Source organism: Eschscholzia californica, unplaced genomic scaffold (assembly GCF_041429995.1).
Source record: "Eschscholzia californica isolate CP2 unplaced genomic scaffold, dmEscCali1.0.p SCAF_4, whole genome shotgun sequence".
NCBI classification, from domain to species: domain Eukaryota; kingdom Viridiplantae; phylum Streptophyta; class Magnoliopsida; order Ranunculales; family Papaveraceae; genus Eschscholzia; species Eschscholzia californica.
The window spans coordinates 36,936,816-36,958,004 of NW_028238461.1; the positions used below are offsets into that span (position 1 = coordinate 36,936,816).

General features: G+C 35.3%; 2 protein-coding genes across 3 annotated transcripts; one reads left to right on the top strand and one right to left on the bottom strand.

Annotated features, from left to right (window-relative positions):
• Positions 1-1,831: 1,831 nt before the first annotated feature.
• LOC147544420 (uncharacterized) lies at positions 1,832-9,757 on the top strand. 2 transcript variants are annotated; one of them, XM_086673026.1, is made up of 6 exons: positions 1,832-1,847; positions 5,585-5,635; positions 6,153-6,288; positions 6,636-6,729; positions 9,279-9,359; positions 9,464-9,757. In XM_086673026.1, the coding sequence occupies exons 2-6, from the start codon at positions 5,602-5,604 to the stop codon at positions 9,602-9,604; spliced, it is 486 nt and encodes a 161-aa protein (XP_086529152.1). In that variant the 5' UTR covers positions 1,832-1,847; positions 5,585-5,601; the 3' UTR covers positions 9,605-9,757. The 2 variants fall into 2 exon arrangements, with proteins under 2 accessions (XP_086529152.1, XP_086529151.1); XM_086673025.1 differs by lacking the exon at positions 1,832-1,847 and having other exon boundaries at positions 5,356-5,635.
• A 33-nt stretch (positions 9,758-9,790) lies between these two features.
• LOC147544421 (protein neprosin-like) lies at positions 9,791-21,007 on the bottom strand. Its single transcript, XM_086635701.1, has 7 exons — positions 20,772-21,007; positions 18,253-18,339; positions 17,890-18,105; positions 12,255-12,419; positions 12,028-12,103; positions 11,871-11,995; positions 9,791-10,171 (listed from the first exon to the last, which is right to left on the bottom strand). Exons 1-7 carry the CDS (start codon positions 20,928-20,930, stop codon positions 9,791-9,793), a joined length of 1,209 nt encoding a protein of 402 aa, XP_086491827.1. The 5' UTR covers positions 20,931-21,007.
• Positions 21,008-21,189: the final 182 nt, after the last annotated feature.

Below are 21,189 nucleotides of genomic sequence, written 5' to 3' on the forward strand. Positions count from 1 at the left end.
GACCAGCCACGAAACCAGCGAGGTGGGTTCCCTTGTTGGAACTTTGTGATAGAGAGACCGAGAAAGAGGGAAAGAGAGAGTGAGAGACAGAGACCGAGAGAGATGAAGAGAGATAAAGAAAGGGACAGAGAGAAGTAGAGCAGTAAAGTAAGAGTGAGATGGAGAAAAAAAGAGCCGAGAGAAGAACAGTAAGGGAGAGAAAAACATGAGAGGAGAAAGAAAGAAAAAAAAAAGATGAAGGTGATGTTTGTTTTCTTAGTTTTTCAGATGTTTGTTTTATAATTTAAGAAAATCTGAAAACCAATCTGAATTTGGCAAGGTCTGAATTTGGCTGAAAAATAACCCCCAAATTTCAGACTTCAAAACAAGTCTGAAATGAGGATTCAAATGCTGAAAAGTGTCAAATGACGCTTATACCCCTTAAATTTAGAAACATCTCTCATTAGAATACTCACCCATCACCCCAAACAGAACACCACCACCCCCACCACACCACCACCATTGTCCACCGCCACCACACCACCACTACTGTCCACCGCCACCACACCACCACCACTGTCCACCGCCACCACCTCAGACCACAAACAGACCACCGCCACCACCTCAGACCACAAATAGACCACCACCACCACCTCAGACCACAAACAGACCACCACCGTCTCACAACACCACCATCACTTCAGACCACAAAATGAATCACCAGCACCACCATAGCCCAAACCACCACCACCACCACCACCACCAAGGACTACATCACCACAATAACAGACCTCGCCACCATCACAATCTCAGATCAAACCACCACACACTAGAAATCAGACAACCACCATTCTCTGCAACTATAACCACAACAACCACCGCGACTATGAACCCTCACCAGATCTGGCGAGGTTCATCTACTTACCTTATTCGAAACCCTCGCCGAATGAGGGTTTAGCTTTGGTGCTTCTGTCGATGGTCATCTACTTACAACTCAAATAAAAACCATGAAGATTGAGATGAACAATATTACTTGGATTAGTATTGTTGTTGTTGCAGATAACTCCATTCCATCTACAACAATCTTCACCAACCCAAGATGAAAGATTATTTGATAAATCATCACTATCTTGTTTAAAGGGTGGAAGAGATTTTCTCTCTCTTGGATTCAGAGAGAGATATTCAGAAAGATTTTTGTAGAGATTCGGAGATAGAGATGTTCAGAGAGAGAGAAAGGGGAGAGAGGTGGAGACAGATGGGTTCTGACTTTGTTGGGAGGGGGGGTCGGTGAGAGAAAAGAAACCCTAATATAGGTTTTAGGGTTTTTTTTGTTAGAGAATAATGAGAAAGAATTTTTTTTTGTCCAAAATACCCATTAGGGGTATAATTGTCAAAATTTTAAGTCAGACCTAATAATTCAGATCTAAAAAACAAACATCAAATTTGTTGTATAATTCAGCAAATTCAGATTTAGCAAATTCAGTTCAGCAAATTCAGATTCAGCCAATTCAGATTCAGACATAAATAAAAAAACAAACAGCACCGAAGACTAGAGGTCAAAACTAAACTGAATGAATTTTTAGCTAAAAATATAAATATGACACCTGAGTCAATATTGATTGAGTAAGTCTTTATCAAAGCCGCAAGCTTCTAGAAAAAAAAGTAAAAAAAAATGGTCGGTCCCAGGCCGGGTTAACCTGGCCCGATTTCTACACGGGCCGATCCTGATCGAAATACCACTAAATTCAGGATTGACCGACTGACTATCCCCTACTTAAACTAGGCATCATATGGGAAATATTTTAATTTGAAGATTTCGCTGGGTTCATTAGATTCAATAAGCCAGCAACCCCTCTCTCTCTATCGTTTCTCTCTAGATTTTAATGGCAACTTCATCAGATTCAAGTAAGCCTAACTTCTCAAGAAATTCATCAAGGGCGACGATTCAGCGGAAATCAAATCAACTTGGAAGAAATAATAAGTTGTCTGTGTTTGCCCAGTGTATAAGTAAGTTTTATTGAATTTTAGTCCATTAGAAAATCAAATTGTGGTAATTTCGTGAAGGTCTTTAGTAAAGGGACCTGTCTCTACTTTATTGGGACACGATTAGTAAAGGGACATTAGTCCTTTTGGTAAGTTGACATTTTTCTCTGAAAAACAAATAAATCATCATATATTTATTTTCAAATGACAATATTAATATTACTTTAATATTTAAAATTAATCACAAAACGATAAAAAAATTTAATATAAAAAATTTCTTTTCGTATCAAAAAACACGGAACAAATGGTAAAATAAAATTTAACAGGAAAATTTCGGACGAAGTAATCGAAATATGTCCAAAATTTCAACCGATATGGTCGAAATATGCGCAAAATTTCGAACATTATTGTCGAAATATGAATATTGGTAGAAATTTTGGACATATTTCAACCACGATGGTCGAAATTCTGACGACGAAAAAAAAGTGATCACGGTAACCGAAATGTTTACTTTTTGAGAAAAATGTTCATCAACATTATATATTAATAGGATTAAATAACAAATGTGTTACATAGGAAAGAAAGAGATGGGAACAACTTAAATGTAAATAAGAATGTAGTGTTGATAAGTGATGGTTGATTTATATAATATGTTGTTTATAGGTGATCGTTGTTTCTAGGTTAAAATATGATTTTGTTTTAAGATATGTAGATTTAAAGGAAGGACATGAAAATAAAAGAAAACTTCGGATATTTGTATTAGTTCAATCTTAGTTCTTATTCAAATAAACATTAATTTATTCGATTTAAATATCTAAAAATAATGTCTATTTTTCAATTGATAAAGGGACCTTGAATCTAAAAATATGATATTTTGGCCATGTCCCTATACCATATATCAATCCCTATACTAAATCTCTTTCGTGAAGTAATAAATATAATTTTCTTGCCAATAACAAACTTATAGGTCAAAAGACTAAAACATGAACAATTCAACCCAATTGACACGAACAACAAGAACAAAACAATCTAAACGAAGAAAATTCATGAAAAAACCAGCTGACATCTAATCCTATGCTACCACCACCATCGACATATGAAGAAATTCAGATCAATTTTAGCATAAAAAACAACACACAAAGCTAAAATCACCAACTTCAGATAAATATCAAGGTAGCTAGATCTAAAACCCTAGAAATAAAAAAAAGTAATCGAACCTGAAATTCGTCAATAGACGGTCAGATCTGATACCGATGATGAAGAATTAGGAGAGGGGGAGAAGAGAGAGAGAGAGAGAGAGAGGAGAATCGAAGAAATGGCGAAAATGGGGAAGAGCTTCTTTCATGGGTTTGTATGTGGCTAGATTATTATTTTCTTTCTCTTGACTCTTCCTCTGCTTGTCGCTGTTTTTTACTTCTCTCTACGAATCTGTTCCCTGCTGCATCATAACGAAGGGGAACCCCCTTCATCTTTAATGAAAGAGATGAAGGGGATTCCCCTTCATTATCTTCTTCAACTCAGATTTTTCTGAATTATAGAAGATGGTCTTTAGAGAGAGAAAGAAAGACAAAAAAGGAGGGAGAGAGAAATGAGGTGAGAGATGGAGCGAGAGAGAAAGGAGGTGAAAGATGAAGATGGTGGCCGGAATCTGTGGGATGAGGTGAGAGGAAGATGAAGATTAGGGGCAAGTGACAAGTTAGTAAATTTTTGGGTCAAAAAATTAATATGCCCCCTAAGTCAATCATAGTTGACTAAGTCTTTATGCCCCGGAGATTTTTCTTTATTCCCCAAAGCCGCAGCCTAAATATTTTGCGAAAATTATAGTGTTATTAATGAAATTGAATAACCTGTAAATGAAAATGTCATTGAAGAAATAGTTCATGAACGCGTAATTAGTAATTTTGCATCTCAAACGGCAATTCACTTGGATACATCATAAGCACACTTTTTTTCTAAATAACATGATTACAATATACAATCACGTGTAATACATCAATTGATTTGGATACATCATAAGGATAAAATGTGCTCATAACTGCCATGAGACACTTATACACCATAAAGACCATAGAAACTACCCTAAAAGCCATTATTTTTACCCTAAAAACACAAAATCGATAAATGATGGATTTCCACCTCCAACGATTTCGATCATGTGACCTCCATTTTTCGAAGTGGATGCACTGGAGCAAGACCCCAATTGCATTAAAGTAGAATTGAACCATAGAAGTGTGTAAAAGTATAATCTTTTGTTCTTTGTGTTACCTTCTCCTTCTCTTTTTTGGATATGAGAGTTGTCTATCTGAAGAACTCTTGCTCTCGAGCAAACTGAAGAGAAATGAAGATGGGTTAGTAAAGAGAAAGGCAATGAAAGGAGAAAAAGAGAGAGAGAGAGAGAGAAAAAGAGATTTCACCTCTCTTGGGACATCATCAGCATTGGTCTGCTCAGCAATCCACTTCTGACGTTGATTAGGGTAAGAAAGAGGATGCCATGGCTTCTAATTAAGGTAAGAATGGCTCCAATCCGTACCTGCCTTTTCCTTGTAATCAACCTCACCATTACTACCACCACTGTTCTTGTCCATCTTCATCATCTTGCTCATAATCCCTCCCCCACAACCTCACCATCCTCCTCCATCACTACTCCTTCTTTCTATGCGACTTCTCCTTCTAGGTTTTGAATGATACTTCGATTCGATTCCTTTTCTACCCAAAACTAAGACAAATTAGTCTGAAACTATCAACATTAGTTGAAACTAACAAAACAAAATTCCCCTCACAGACATTTCGTTGAACACCTTATTTGCATACATTGAAACTACAAAATTTAAAACTAAACAAATTGTAAAAGTGAATATTTGAAAATCTATCAAATAGATAAAATGACTAACCTTAGAGACATTTCACAGTGAATATTCGAAAATCAAACACAGTAGCTTCACGGTTGGTAACAGGGAGAAAGAAAAAGCTAGTAGATTGATATTGAGAGAGAAAGAGATATTCGATTTACCATAGAGAAAGATAGAGATAGGGAGAAATAAAAACTGAACTAAAAAATAGGAAACTGAGATTTGAGAAAGATGTTTTTTTTAGGGAGAGACCGGAAGTAGATGATCGGTTAGAGGCTTAGAGCGAGTTGAAGTCGGGAAGAAAGGGAGAACGTGGGAGAAAAAAAACAAATTGGTTTAGTAAATGACTAAAATAACCTCTACTAGGGTTTCTAATTACTCAGAGGTCAGACTTATCCCCTGGATAACTAACTGAGCTGTTTTAATATATAGGATATCCAGGTTTACGATTTTCAGTTATGTTTTTGTGCTAATTTATTTCTTACGGAAATATTTTTCATTTTTTTAGTTTGTGTAAAAAAGATCCCGAACTTTTCTTTGTTTTAGGCCTCCCAACTACTTAGACCGGCCCTGTCGGACGGTCACGGATTCGGACTCAGGCGCTCCGTCGTGTGCGAGTTCCGGGCCAAAACCCCACCGGAGGACCGAAATAGTGAAATATCACTAAATTCAGGATTGACTATCACTAGGCGTCATATTGGAAATATTTTAATTTGGAGATTTCGCTGGGTTCATCAGATTCAATAAGCTAGCAACCCCTCTCTCTCTCTCTCTCTCTCTCTAGATTTCAATGGCAACTTCAAGCACAGCTCTTACCATCACTCGTACAGTCTCCTTACTTCAACCCTTTCACTCTATTCTTTTTTTTTTCGTTAGTAAATCTACTTTCTTCAATACTCGCTTAATTTCTGTTGATAGTTATTTCTATTTTGTCTTTTTTAGGGTTGATACTCATCACTTAGTACTTAATAGTTATTTCTATTCCTGTTATTATATTAATCTGTATCCAGTTTTACTTTAGATTATTCTTAACTCTTATATTGAACAAGTCAAATTGATTCTACAAACCTAATTTGCTATAGTTATTTATTCATAAATAAAATCCCTTGCTTTATCATTCCGTTAACCTAATTTTCTTTCGTTTGGTGGATAGTGTTTTGGTTAATGTGATTATTTGATGTTTTGTTACTATGCTATAAGTTTCTTTTGTAATTGCCACTGGTAAGATAAAGACATTGAGGTTTCACCAAGGAGTAATTTGAAAATTTCAAATTATGCTCGACCGAGGTGTTGTCTATCCTCCTCGTATTTATTGATATTTGACGTTTTATTTGGATATAGGTGGATCCAATTTCAAGTTGCAAGAACCATGTACTACTAAGCGTAACTTCTTGGCAAATTCATCAAGGGTGACGATTCCGCAGAAATCAAATCAGCGAGGAAGAAATAAAAAGTTGTCTGTGTGTGCCGAGTATAAGTAAGTAATATGGAATTTCAGTCCATTCAAGACTCAAATTGTAGTCATTTTCGGGAAGTTATAAATATAATTTTCTTGCCAACAACGAACTTCCGCCTTTTGGCTTTTGGTACTAGTTGCTTTATCTATTAAATTGATATTTGAAGCCCCACTCCTTTAGTTTAGAGTCTTGTTCTTACTGTCATAACGGACTTCAGATGCCCTCGTTACCATTAGTTAGTAATTAGTGGATCCGTGTGTATGAGACTATGAGCTTGGGCTAGAATGTTATGCCATTATTGTTTAATTTAAGGTACATGTCTTCTATATCGGTTGATGTTTATTTTTCTATCTCTTCAATGTTCAAGTGATGATAGTCGTGGTGGAGGTGGTGATTTTGTTGCCGGTTTCGTTCTTGGTGGTGCAGTATTTGGGACTCTCGCATATATCTTTGCTCCACAGGTAAATCAAACCTTTTTATTTCTAGCTCTCAGAACATTCTTTTTCAAATTATCTTTTGATCAGTGATCATGCATTGGCATATCCAGTCACGGATTTGCACCGAGGGGAGGCTAAAACTAAGACAAATTTACAATAAAATTTTGTTTAAAATTCGGTTATTCGCAATTCTTTTCTACCACTACGATCCGCCAAAGAGAATAGAAATAATACCCTTGAAGGTAGTTAGTTGAGGATCACTTGCACATAGACAAAAATCACCATACATGGGGACCATAATCAAATCGTGAAAAGTACAAATAATGAAGAATACCGAATCAACCTTGTCTGTTTGTTGTTATCATCAATATTTAAATCATCATTTTTGAAGGAAAACAAATAAAAGAAAAAGCGGGAAGAACTCAAGTTCAATATCTTTATGTACATTATGGTAACCAATTAAAGATCCACAAATATGATCAGAAAAATACCTAGAAAGAGGGTCATAGAAATTTCTGCGACAACGGAGGATGTACAAGCTTTGGTCTCTCTGGCAAGTAGCCAAGTAGCTAACAGTTCGAGTAACAAACCTTACATGAGAGGGAAACAAATGTGAAGCCCATTACGGTTGGATGGTAATATTTATATTTTTCTACCGTGGAGATTATATTGCAATTTAGAAAAATGTGAAGATTTGAATTTTAAGCCCTAGTAAGAAAAAGAAAGAAATGATTTAGGTAGCAACTAGCAAATCAACTTATAAAGAAAAGAGGAAAGATAAACAAAATAATGAGTATATACAAATTTACAATGTATTAAAAACAGTTTTCCAACTCAAGGCGGTTTCCTCTAAAGAAGCTGTGCCGCCTTTGACGCGTAGAAGGCATACATTGTTTTTTAAAAGAAAATGTTACACCACATTTATATTAACAGAAAATATGAAATATTGTTTTGTACTTTGCTATAATAATGTGAAGTTTTAAGTGTATAAATAAACTAACATTATTCTTAGTCTATGAAGAAAAAGTCGGGATTAATTCCCGAGCACACCCCGACTATTCCTCAGTCCCCATCTTGCCGACTCGACTAGGAGCCAAAACCCTAGTCCCGTGGAATTCCGAGTAAATCCCCGACTTGGTCCGACTAGGACCGAGACGACTAGTCGGGCCAATCGGGATTATTTAGCTGAGCCTTTTTTTCTTTTGCTCAAATCGACAAAGGTGGTTTAGGATTTGCTCATTCGGCTTTTCACCCTTCCTCTCCCCTCCAAATATCATTATAACCAGATTGAAGTAATTTTGAAGTTTTCTTGCTCTCCAAACAAGATTCCAAGTTTCTCTATCTTCTCAATCTTTTTTTTACTACTTCTTTTTAGAACCCATATTGTACTCTTTTTCTCTATAAACTCAAATAAATGTTAGTTGTTAGTGTTTTATACTTCATTAATGTTGTAGAACTTGTTGATAAGTATATGTGTACTTCTTAGGGATGAATTTTTAGTGTTTATACTTCATTAAGACCAAGTATATGTGTACTTCTTAGGGATGAATTTTTAGTGTTTATACTTCATTAAGACCAAATACTTATATTTATACCTATATATAATTATATATTTATATTCTACGACTAGTCCCGTGTAAATACGACTAGTAGCGACTATGCCTAGTCCCATGTCCGCCGACTAGTCCCCCTTGCCGACTTTTCCAACATAGTTCTTAGTCTTGCATAAACTCCACCTCGTAACAAATAACATTTTTTTTATTGAAAGTCGTAACAAATAACATGCCAAAATAAAAGCTAATGCTTTTACATTCTCCATATATATTTTTGTATTTAATGTTTTTCTTAAATTATGGATGGAAAAATATTATTATGACCCATTTTCCACAGTTATAACCCAATCTGCAACGTGTATGCCTTACAACTGAAACGCGTATGCATTGTTTCAACTTTCAAATGCATATGCCTTAGGGTTGAATCACCTTGAGGCGGGCCTCAAAGCGACTCGTCGGAATTTTAAAACATTGATCATATATTCTCAAAAGTTAAACCGTGATAAGAGAAAGAACGAGAGAACTAATAAGATTTTAGGAGAATTAGATAGTGAAATTAGGCTTTTGGGTTGTTCAATATAGTTTGTGAAGGTAATTTCAAGATAAAATGAAAATGCAGATAGTGGGGATTGGACAATCCCACATCTTTGACCATAGAAGCAACACTTGGTTGTTGTTTGTAAATGAAAAAAGAAATGTCAATTCATTTCAAATTGGTATGAATTGACACTTTACTCTCATATTCATGAAGTCCCGTGCGACTTCAGCCTACCCTCGTCCCACACTCCCACTGTAGATCTGCCCCTGGGTATATTCCTTACTTAGAACTCTAGTTGCCTAGTGAGGTTGGTAATACTTCAAGAGACTACGGGGACCATTGTGGCCGAAATCCCTTAAATATCCTCGAGGCTAACCTCATTAAAGCCAAGGATCACAACTTATCTAACACACACCTCTGAGGTTCCTTCCGTATTTTGTTATGTTTGATGATCATTTGGTTTTAAATGTTCTTTCAAACAGATAAGGAGGTCGATTCTGAACGAGGATGAATACGGATTTCGCCGAGCTAAACGCCCGATATACTATGATGATGGTTTGGAAGTAAGTTTAATTCTTTAACTTTTCCTTTTATTGCATTTTATGATGTTTTTCCTTTTATTGCATTTTAAGATGTTACTCTAAATACGTGCTGGATCTGAAAACAGAAAACAAGAGAAACTTTGAATGCAAAGATAAGCCAGCTTAATTCCGCCATTGATAATGTATCGTCGAGGCTGAGAGGTGGGAAGAACAACTCTGTGACAGACCCCATCGAGACCGACTCTGAGATAGAAGCTACAATGTGATCAAATCATCAACATCGGTAATATCAACTCGCGAACAAGCTCATTGCTCATGTTATCATATTAGATTTGCGGATATTTAAAATGTCTTTACCTAGGTTGAAAGGAACGACATAAGATCTTATTAATGGCATTGACTTTGTTTATTACCGTTTATTTTGTTTGCGACTGAACAATAGTTGATCTGACTTAAGAACATGTACCACCTCCGGGTCCCCCGAAAAACATAGCCAACTCGTACTCACACTCAAAACCATCGAAAATAAGATCATAGCAATTAGGTGATGCATATTTTTCAAATTTTACTCTACCAGGATCAAAATCAATCATATCCCCTGCACCATCAATGATCTTCATTTCCTCCATGAAGCAGGACCTGCTATAGTCTTTAGTAGGTAAATGCCCATTTCCCATTGGTGGGGGTGGTGTATTTGCCAATGAACTTGCTCTTCCACCAAATTGGATGATTGATGCATTGTTGGCTAGGTGAGTAAAGAGATTCTTTGGCCAGGAACCTATTGGATCATCTTTAGCGCCACCCATCAGCCACCAATCACCACTGGCTTTGTCCTATTGGATCAAATATGAATTTTAGTTATAACCATAAGAAAAGGTTGCTATTGACATTTGAAGGTGGAAAACCTTCACTTGCTGAAAACACAGAATTTAAACAAAAGAGGGAGAAAACCAAGGATAGGTGATTTGCAAAGGCGAGTGAGGTTCGACCATGTGCATGTAAGGTTCAATAAATATTTGCACTTCTATGAGATCAAACTTGGACCTCTTGTGTCACAGAATGAGTTCCAACTACTATACAAAGAAGTGTGGATTACACAATATTTTTTTGGAGGTCTATTTGTTAGACCTAAAGATAAAAAATGTGTTTTTGGTCCATCCCCAACGCTCCTCTTTCTCTCTTCCCACTCTCTCGTCCTTGCCATCTACCCGACAGAGTGGGATTTTGTGTTGGTAACTCCTTAGACATCGGGCGAAGATCCCCTTGTTTCATAGAAGGTCTTCCGACTACAAAGAGATCCTTTGCCCTTGCCATCTACTCTAGAGTGGAATGTTTTGTTGGCAACTCCTTAGTCGTCGGGCAAAGATCCTCTTGTTTCATAGAAGGTCTTCCGGCTACAAAGAGGCTCTTTTGCCGTGGAAACAAAACCAGAAGGTTCTATTATCTCTAGAATTTGGAAAATCGCACTAGATTTCCTTATTATACCGCACCCATAGTGAAACCTTTACTGCTGGAAACAATTACCAAATGAGAGATTTTATAGGCAATGTCCAAAGCTGTTATAAGCAATCTCGTTAAAGACAATTCCTTCTCCTCCTTCTCCTCCTCCTCCTCCTCCTCCTCCTCCTCCTCCTCCTCCTCCTCCTCCTCCTCCTCCTCCTCCTCCTCCTCCTCCTCCTTCTGCTTCTTCCTTGTCCTCCTTCCTTCCTTCCTTGTTATGGATTATGCAATTCCTTCAAATATATTAGAACATCCAAACGTGTTTGTGTTCCAACTCTAGTATGTGAGTCACTTCAATCACTTGATTTTGTTGTTCTTTACTGGACTGCCGGCGTAGGGGTTCTCCCCTTCGCCAACAACAGAGAGAGATGAGAGAGAAGAAAAGGAGAAGGAGAAGAAGAAGACCGAAGGAAGAAGATGAACAAGCATTTCTTTTTAATTAAGATCGCCGACCGGAAATGGACAACAAACGACTTTTTGCCGGGTCTGTGAAATTAACCTTCAAAGGTAGCATTGCTTTTAAATTTGGTCGTAACGAATTAACCAAATTAAACTTACAAATTAGATCGCCTTTAACCACAAGGGCATTGCCTATAAAATCTCCCTTACCAAAAACAATAGCAACGTAACGTCTCGGTTGAAAATCAACCGTTGTCATTCGTAAAGTTTTACAAAAATACAGAGAACCTTGTTCTAAATATATAAAGGTATAATCAACAAAAAGATTATCTAATAAACGTTAAACGAAATTAGTGCGTTATAACGATCAAAATTTCTCATTTTATCAAAAACAATTCATACGTAAGGTTTCTATCTAATTTGACACATTCGTTAGGTGAAACGGTAAAGTCAAAAGAAAAAAGTGATTCACAAATTTACAAAATTAAACCTATACCAAATCTAAATAGGAATCAACCGTCTATCAAGAGAGTAAAAATGTTCATCAAGAGAGACAGAGAGAGTTGACTAAATATAATGATTGTTGATTTGGTATATGTCAAATTAGACTAAATTGGAAATAGAAAAATTTACCTTGAAAACCATAACAGCAATGACATAAGATGGGCCACCATAAACAGAAATTTCATCCAAATAGGCACCAAAGGATATAGTTGGATGAACTTGCACAAAACCTGGGCATAATATATTAAAGCAACCTTTTTTTTTTTGTTAATAATATTAAAGCAACCTGTCTTGTTATACCCATCAGCTGTCCAATAACTAAATAGTCTAGTCTTATTGTCACCAAATATTCGTAGGGATACCTGAAATTTTCGAACATTCTTTATAGTAAGTAGAAATAATATTTTCCTTCATCAAAAAAAAAAGTAGAAATAATATTTGCTAGAAAAATAAAAATTACTCTTCTACAGCCACTTAGGAAATCATTAAGAAAGACAAATTATTGTCACTTACAGCCCATCCAAATGCTATGCTATTCAATTGGTTTCCATGGCCGTTCTGGATCCATATTTGTGCAGAACTAAACTGGTCGTTATATACTGCCGGATTGTGTGATGAAATGAGAGCCCTTCCTCCATAGTACACTTTACCTTCATCATTTACTTGAATAGCTACCAACTAAAACACATATAATCAAATGAATAATTAGTTTTTCCTTTTTTTTTTTGTTTTGCTATAAACGACTCAGGTAGTTTCGGTTGTTTATTTGAAATCTGACTGGAAGTCAAAATTGACTCAACTATAGTACTTGTTTTTGTTAAGTTTGTACGGTCTGTCTGACTCATCTAAATTGATGTTGGATTAAGATAGTGAGAGAAAAAAACACCAGTTGAATTTGATTAATCTTGAATAACTCATTACATCTGATTTTAGTGAGTCAAATATCTACCCCTGAATTTAGAATCTAACACAACTCAATTCGATCCAAAATAGCTCTAGGTATTGTATTTTTCATAAGTGAGATTCGACGAGTTTGAAATGCAAAAAGAACAAAAATAATTTGAATTTGAACTTAAATTGACTCAAACCCCAAGTCAGATTTCGCATCTGGCAAAATCTAAATTAGGTTGTATTAATTATTATTTTTTTGGTTGAATCTGAGTTGGTTGAATCTAAATTGACTGAATTGAATTGACAAAATTCGAATTGAGTGAATCCTTTTACAAGCTAGAATGTTTATTTTATCAATCTAAAGTATTGTGTCTTGACTTTTTTTTTTTTGACAATTATATAGAATTTTTGGACTTATAGCCCAAATAACGGATCCTAATAGCAGATATAGTCTCTCTAATCCTATAAAGGGTTTCAAAACCAAAAAAATAATATAAATGGATATCTAGTCCATTTGGTCTCATGAAGAGAGAAAACACAAATCCCTAGAATACATATTAATTTATAATACCTATACTAACCTTCTTTATATATAAAATCTGATTTACATTCTAAAATCCAAAATATTTTATCTCCACATTCTCTCTCCAATCACGTTTAAATTCAAAGTAACCACTATCTTTAATATCTTCCGTAACTGAAATCTGGAAACTTTCTCTCTCTAAAAACGAAAGCTCCAATAAACCTCCATTAATCTCACCAACAGCAGTACAAACCTCCATTGTTTCATCTTCATTACAACAGCAGTAAAAACCTTCATTGTTTATCAGGTTTTAAACTGTGAAACTCTTTGTTCAAACTATTGATAAGATCTAATATTGCTTCTCAGGTTAAAGAATCATATTCTCTCTATCTCTCTAACATTAAACTTTTGATTTTGTTTTCAAATGTTTGTTTACTAATTCATTAACTTCGTATTTGTGAGGTTTATTTTCTCTCTCTAAGATATTCATAACTGTTTATGATCTTGATGTTTAATCCTTCTTTACTGATTCCTTCAAATCGATTATGTTTTGTTTTCATCCGTATATCAGTTTTCATTAGATTTAGGTTTAAGCTTCTTGATTTTCTGATATTTCTTCACCTCAGATCTTTGGTTTCGTACAATTTTATGAACCAGGTGTTATTCCGTACGTTTATCATAACAGAATATACAATATAGGTAATTTACTGTAAATTTTCAAACTTTCTAGTACATTACGGAAACATCTTCCGTACCATGTTTTTATAAGAGAATGTAAAATACGCGTAATTTGTTATACATAATATATAATTTGTAATAAATTCTAAAACATTGTATAAGTGCACATAAATTATGTATTATTTATTTACCATTACACGTACTTTTCACCCAAAACAGTAGCCTTGTTAAGCTTACCAAATTACTCAAAACTTTCAAATATTGTCAAAATTTGACAACATTATACATAATTTACGGAAGTGTACATGTAGTTTATAATACAATATATGATTTTTTTTGTTTAATGTATGTGTATTTATGTGTGTAGATTTGATATAACAGATGAAATTTCAAACAGAATCATCAAATCAAAGTAAATCAACAAAACTAAATCTGATGGCTGGGATAAAATATTTACTGAAGTAGGTCAGTTGTTTCTTGGCGGTGCAAAAGCATTTGGATATGCTCTTCGACAATATAGTGTAACCGTTGTTTGTCCTGCTCAAGACTACAAATGGAGAGTACATGGATGGGCACCGTTTTTGAACCCGAGAAGATTTTGTACGTTTTTTTTGTAACGGAATGTAAACGATGTGTAATGTAAAAGAAATTATGTGTAATTTATTGAACATGACCCACATACATTTGATAAATTACGTTGTATACATGACAAATGATGGTTCCCTCGTCATAAATAACACATAGTTTACGTATTTGTTTCATAATTTGTATTCGATGTGTATTTATGTATGAGTAAAAACGAAACAAATGCTGCTGTAATGTTCCCAGAAAAATATACTATTTCCAAATCTGAAAGTTAAGTGAGAGAAAGTTATATACGTTTTGTACATTAACCCCTAAATCACGCTAAATTGTTCCCACAAAATATACTCTTTCCAAATCTGAAAGTTAAGTGAGAGAAAAGGATAATAGGAAAGAGAAAATTTGATTTCCAAATCTGTCTAGAGGAGAGATAAATTATGATTTGAGAAAATATTTGATTTCCAAACCGGTTTAGAAGAGAGAGAAAAATCAATTTTGCTCTTGCTACCGTTGCCAGCTTTAAATCCCCCAAATCATGCCCGCTCACATTAGAAACTTTTCGGATTCACCCGAAAAATTAAAAATCCCGCGATTTTTTTGGGAGGGACATGGACGGTATAATTTCATAAAGTATGTGTTATTTCTGTCCATAATGTAAAATGACTAAATATCCATATTTTGGAAGATTGGATCATATACATTTTTTGAACATTATTTTGGTCTATATACCCATGGACCCAATTATATATTTAGATGTAAGTGAGGTGTTATGTCATTTCCAAACCCTAACTCATCTATTTTTCCTTTGTGTTACTCCCTACACCTCCTTACGCAACCTAGTTCTCGAGACTCAAACCCTAACTGGTTTCTTTCTCCTCTTTCTCTAGCAAAAGCTTATCTTTTTCTTCTTTTCCCCGTCACCACCAATTTCTCGCATCTATAGTACCAAATTAAGCTTCCATCCGAGTTGTAAATGTTGAATTTAGGTTTGACCTACTTCGAGTTGTTTTTGTTAGTTTTATTTAGAGGATTAAGGAATACCTATTTATTAGGGATTAGTTTTTTGCTTTCCAAGTCACTAACTACGTTAATGGAAGTGTAAACGTTGATATATATAGATATAGATAGTTTAGTTGTATTATTCAAAAAGAGATATTTTTTTGATTCCCAACAGTAGAGCGAATTATAGTGAGGGGCTTCCGCAGAACCACCTTCCTTAACTCATCACAAATGATAAGAATTCAATGATACTCGTCCTCTACTAAAGAGATGAGTTAGATCTATAAGGCCTCCCAATTTTTCTTAAAGGGCCTCCCACAAACACATTGACTTGGGCAATTTACATTAGCTGAACTTAATTATAGGGTCTAAAGGAGATGTCTTTCGATCAAGATGACAATGCACTCAACTTGTTGAATAAGACAAATGATGAAGAAGATCATCAAGTCGGATCGTTTTAGGAATTGTAATGTTTAGCTAGAAACCAACTACGAACAACGAGTACTTAGATGACTCGCGAGTAACGATGATTACATTCTACAACGGGTTACACCAAAGAGTGTCGACTTGATTGGAAGATATGATTAGAGTGAATGGGACGAAAGGGCTCGAATTAGATCCGCCTAAAAATTCCCAAAAGGTTCCGGCTAAGTGCCGGACAAAGATAACCAAGTGTCCGGGCTAAAATAGGGGACTAGGCACATGGTTGGGATATGCCAAGGCCGACCCTATGTGGCCCGACTAATGGCATGTGCGAGCCAAGGAAGTCCCGTGGGAATGGGACTTCCTAGGCTAGCCACTTAAAGAAATCCCAGATGGGACAAACTTACCATCTAGGAATTGTACTTAGCGTAGGATTCTGACTCTTTCCATTTTTGTGGCTCTTACTAAATCCTAATTTGACTAGGATTTTGACTATATGAGTCTTTATGTTAGGACCTCATTAGAACAGAAATAGGTGCTAATAATTCTCAAGAAGATTTCTGTCTCTAATTATATTAAGCAGAAGATAGATATAAAGAACTATTCCTAATAATCTAGTATAAAAAAGGAGCGGTTCTTCGTTTTAACTGTTGAAGATGGTCATAGTTGACTTGAAAGACAGGAGATCAAGTCGATTGCTCGGGTGTCTCAAGTAAAGGAGCTTCACAAATGGAGCTCTCAGTTTTTGGGATCAAAGCGATCAATTTAGCATGTGGGAAAGCGATTTAAGGTATATCTCTAACCTAACTAGTTCATCTAAATTGTAATGGGTATAAAAACTCATTTTGAGCGTTTTTAGCACCGACATTAGCAAGGTATCTCTATCTCAACCCTATCCTAAAATTGTTGTTGTTCTCAACTAAAATTTGGGAGTGGGCTTCTAAATTCCCAGCCACGACACTGTCTTTTACTGAAACAATTGATGTCTCTTCTTCCCGAAATGAAATTTCGATTTTCGTGAAAATTTTGGTAGACATGGAAATGAAAATATTTCGATCATTTCGACCAAAATATTTTGAATTTTAATTCCTTACTTCTAGCGCCATCTTCCTTCTACTCTTTCACCAATTTTCCTACCTGTCTGCCATTCTTGTGCTCGTGGTGTGATTAATCCAAATTTCAATTTATGGCCCTTTTGTGGTTCCCCTTTCTAAATTATTCTCTCGATCTCTGCCTGTTTTCTTCTTATTGTACTCTTTCAAGAGAAAAAATTATTTACATATCTATGTGCTTTTGTGTGTTTTCTGAGTGAATAAATTAAGGGAATAAGTGAGAATTCAATGAGGAATCTTGTTTGATGGTGTTGTGGTGGGTGGCGTTGGTGTTGGAGTGGTGATCGGTGGCGGTGGTGGTGGATTGGTACTGGAGTTTTTTTTTGGAAATTGACTATGATCAACCATAGTCAATACATTTGGCATTGATACATCAAAGATGTGATAAGCTCGATAACCGTCCATTCAAACTCTTACAAAATCGGGCCTAAAGCCCAATTAAATTATGGCCTAAAGCCCAACTACATTATTTAGACCCTAATAATCTCAATTCAAATAACCAAAGGTTCCACCTTCTCAGAGATTCGAACCAGAGAACTCCAAAGCTTTTTGGAGTTTATGTCTACACCTTGGAACCTCTTGGCTGCCAACTTTTGACGACTGGCACTGGAGTTGAAATGAGAAAGAATACGAAGATGAAGATAGAACAGTACTTTCCACGGGGGTACATTTGTCTGGTGGATATTTTAAAATGGTGGGTTTCCATTTCTGATTTAAAGTCTAAATTGAGTGGGTCTTTATTCACCCAATCAGACACGTAGCCAATTTAGTCGAAAAGTCAATTTGTTGTTTACATGAAAAACACAAACATATGAAATCTGAATCGGTTCTAATTCAATTTTCGAGCACAACAATTAAAAAACAAATTGACTTTTGGACGGAAATGTTTTATATTAAGAAGAAATAATATACGATAAAAATAAAAATGAGGATGACTTACATTTTGATGATTGGGTGATGAAGAAGGAACATTTGCAGGCTGGATCAATTTATGGAGATATCTAGCATTGAGTAAGTCTTCTTTTTTAGTTCTCTTAATAGGAACTGTTCCAAATGGACATCTTTCACCGTGAAGTTCTAGTTTAGTTCTTGAAGCTTGACTCTTGCATGAAGTTTTTTTATTGACCAGTACTTCTGGAATATAATTTGGTTTGAGCTGCATGTAGTTTCTAGGTTTAGGTAACCATGATAAATGTTATAGAGATCCAATTCATGAATGATTGTGTCCAAATAAATTACATGCCATTACCCATGAACTTCAAATAAAACATGATTAAAATAAAAGAAATCATCTATAACATACCTGAAGTTCGTGGTTTTTAAGCAATGGATGGTCAAAAGCTGGTTGTTTATTGATGTTTATGCAATCAAATATGTCACCACTTTTTGTCTGCACACAAGAAAAACAATAAACAGAAGGATTTATAGTTTTATACTTCCCATTAGAATATTTTAGGGTTTTCCAAAACATAATAAGATATTGTAAGGTTAATTTCAATTTTGGTCTCTAATAATTTTCTAACTGAAAATTTAGCTCGCGTATTTGTCAAGTATTATGAAATAGCTCTCAAGACCATATTTTCATTTAGTTAACTTTAACAGTCCAATTTTTCTTTGTGAATGAGAATGAGCAGGCCGATACGAAAGAGAGAGAGACGAGCAAACTCCATCACTACGGCGGAGATGAAAGAGAGCGAGGGGACGGGCAAAAGAAAGATCCATTAGGATTTGGTTGAGGTGAGAGTGAGAAGAGAAAATCTAAGCTTGTGGTTAAATATATGGAGCAAAAGAAAGATCCATTAGGATTTGGTTGAGGTGAGAGTGAGAAGAGAAAATCTAAGCTTGTGGTTAAATATACGGAGGAGCATTTTACCATTCTAGAAAAAAAGTGACATTCACCTACGAGGGTGTGCAAAGATTTTTTTACTAAAACTGCAATTTGATTGTATTACTTTGGCTCAAACAGTTATTTGGTCATATTATTTCGACTCAAACTACCAACTGGTCATATTATTTTGGCTATTAAACAAAGATATTTGGCCCAAACTGCTATTTCTGAATGGGAATGTACCTAATAAGGGTAAAAGTGGTACCCAAGTCAACAACCATTCCTACCTAAGATATAAATGAAGGGATATATTCTCATATATATCTCCAAGATATGGATAAACTAGAATTAGGATTATTTCTATATTTACGTTATTTATTCCAACCATTATAATTCTCTTCCATTATAAATAAATATGGAGGTATATGGTTTCCCTCAACCAAAACTTAAATCTTTCAGAATGACATCCCTTGTGGTGTTGTGCACCTTGGGAGTGTAAATCAGAGCCGTGTTTGAAGGGAGGTGGGCAGGGCGTCCGCCCTGGCCCCCACCTCAAAAGGGCCCATTTCTAATGAAAGGGCCACAGCTAACGGTTATATATAATAGAGTACCAACTTTATTATCTAATGAATAATAGCTCCGCTGGGAAGGGTAATGGGTGTCCATACAACTGACTCGGGTTTCGAGTCTTGGGCACTTCATTTTGAAGTTTGTTTTTGGATGAGAATATAATTGTTAAATCAATCACTTTGTCTTAACCATTTTGTTGTTTTAGGTGTATTTTGTTAGTTTTTGAAGTGTTTTATAAGAAATAGAAAGCTAAATGGTTTTTTCACAAAAAGAAAACAATAATATATAAATACACATGTGAATCATCTATAATTTTCATTATCTTATATTTTGTTCAATTTTTTGCTCGTAATTTATTTTTGTACGAAAGGCCCGCAATTAAATTTCACCTAAGGGCGCCCTCAAATTCTCAGCCACGGCTCTGGTATAAATAACAACTATAACTGCAACAACAATAACAATGCTTCCTACAACATAGATGGTTGTCCCAAAAACAACACCAGCCGGACAGTGAAGGTCCCTTTGGCCAACATCAACATCAATTACCCAGCCATATCCATAATTTGTGCAGCTCAAACCTTTCCCAAAATCAGAAATTACAAAAGAGGCAACCTAGATATACTTAATCTAGGGCTGGGGATCGGGTGGGTTCGGAAGCCCACGAGCATTGTTGTATTGGGTTGGGGCAGACCGAGTAAGGTGTTGTTTGTTTTTTCTTTCTAGATCTGAATTTGAAATGTGAAATAAATAATGTGTAATTTGAGCACTTGCATGCGTTTACTTTTCTATTTAGACCTTAAAGTATTTATTCTTCTCCAATTCAGACTTGTTTTGAAAACTGAAAACAGATACATTGCATGTGAAGATTTGATTCAAGACCTTAAGATAAAAACATGCAAAACAACTAAAATTACATTTACAATCATTTCAGGTTTAGATTCAGACATACAGAAAAACAAACAGCACTTAAGTTTCTCATTGACCATTGGGTATGTCGAGTCTATCTGACGGGCAATATTAAATTTTTTTGTGTCCATATCCGGTCTGAACCCATTAAAAATCTTTGGCCAATCGAGCATCCGACACTCGGGGGACGGGTTATTTAATTTTTTTCACCACTAAAAATGTAAATAGCATGTTCATGTGTTTGTGCAACTTTAATTGGGTGCAACTTCTCCTTCCCTCTAATAAAAGTTCTTTAACTTCTTTGCGGTTTTAAAGAGGTGATGTGCAATTAAAAACTTTAAACTGGACCTTAAACACCACCGTCACCACTATTTTTCGGTCATCCTCATGTCGAAAATCCATTGATAGACTATATCAGTGAAGGGTCACTTATGAAAGTCCATCAACAAAAGATTTTTCTTAGAAGAGGTTACAAGAGAAAACCTTAATAAAACAAAGTATTAGAACTAGTTACTTACATGAATGGTCTTTATTGGAGGCTTATTGAGGATACTTAGTTGTCTTTCCAACTCTAAGTCCTCTTCTTTTGATAAGTTTTTCAATCCTTTTGCACTACAATTGTAGCTTAGGTTGTTTAGAAACAAGACCACTACTAAAACTGCTAATAACTCGCTCATCTTCCTACAAATTTTTCACTGAATCAAACTGAAAATCCCAACTGAGAAACCAAACTAATGTGTAATCCAAGTATTTCGTTCTCTTTAAATGATTCAGGGATATGAAAAGATGAGACTTCATCATAATTATTGTGCAATAGTGACAATTTTCAAATGGGTGTCACAGTGGTGTAATTATGTAAAAGGCCAAGTGTTTTTGGATAATAACTAATATTGCATTTGTCAAGAGGATTATTGGATAGTTAATACGCATTTATTA

Bases quoted from the DNA above. Each gene is read 5' to 3' on its own strand.
- LOC147544420 (XM_086673026.1), top strand. From the start codon at position 5,602: ATGGCAACTTCAAGCACAGCTCTTACCATCACTC. The intron at 5,636-6,152 runs GTACAGTCTCCT...ATTTGGATATAG, and splicing joins CACAGCTCTTACCATCACTC to GTGGATCCAATTTCAAGTTG. The intron at 9,360-9,463 runs GTAAGTTTAATT...ATCTGAAAACAG, and splicing joins ACTATGATGATGGTTTGGAA to AAAACAAGAGAAACTTTGAA.
- LOC147544421 (XM_086635701.1), bottom strand. From the start codon at position 20,930: ATGAGCGAGTTATTAGCAGTTTTAGTAGTGGTCTTGTTTCTAAACAAC. The intron at 18,106-18,252 runs GTATGTTATAGA...AACTACATGCAG, and splicing joins TTAAAAACCACGAACTTCAG to CTCAAACCAAATTATATTCC. The intron at 11,996-12,027 runs GTTGCTTTAATA...AAAAAAAAAAAG, and splicing joins TGATGGGTATAACAAGACAG to GTTGCTTTAATATATTATGC.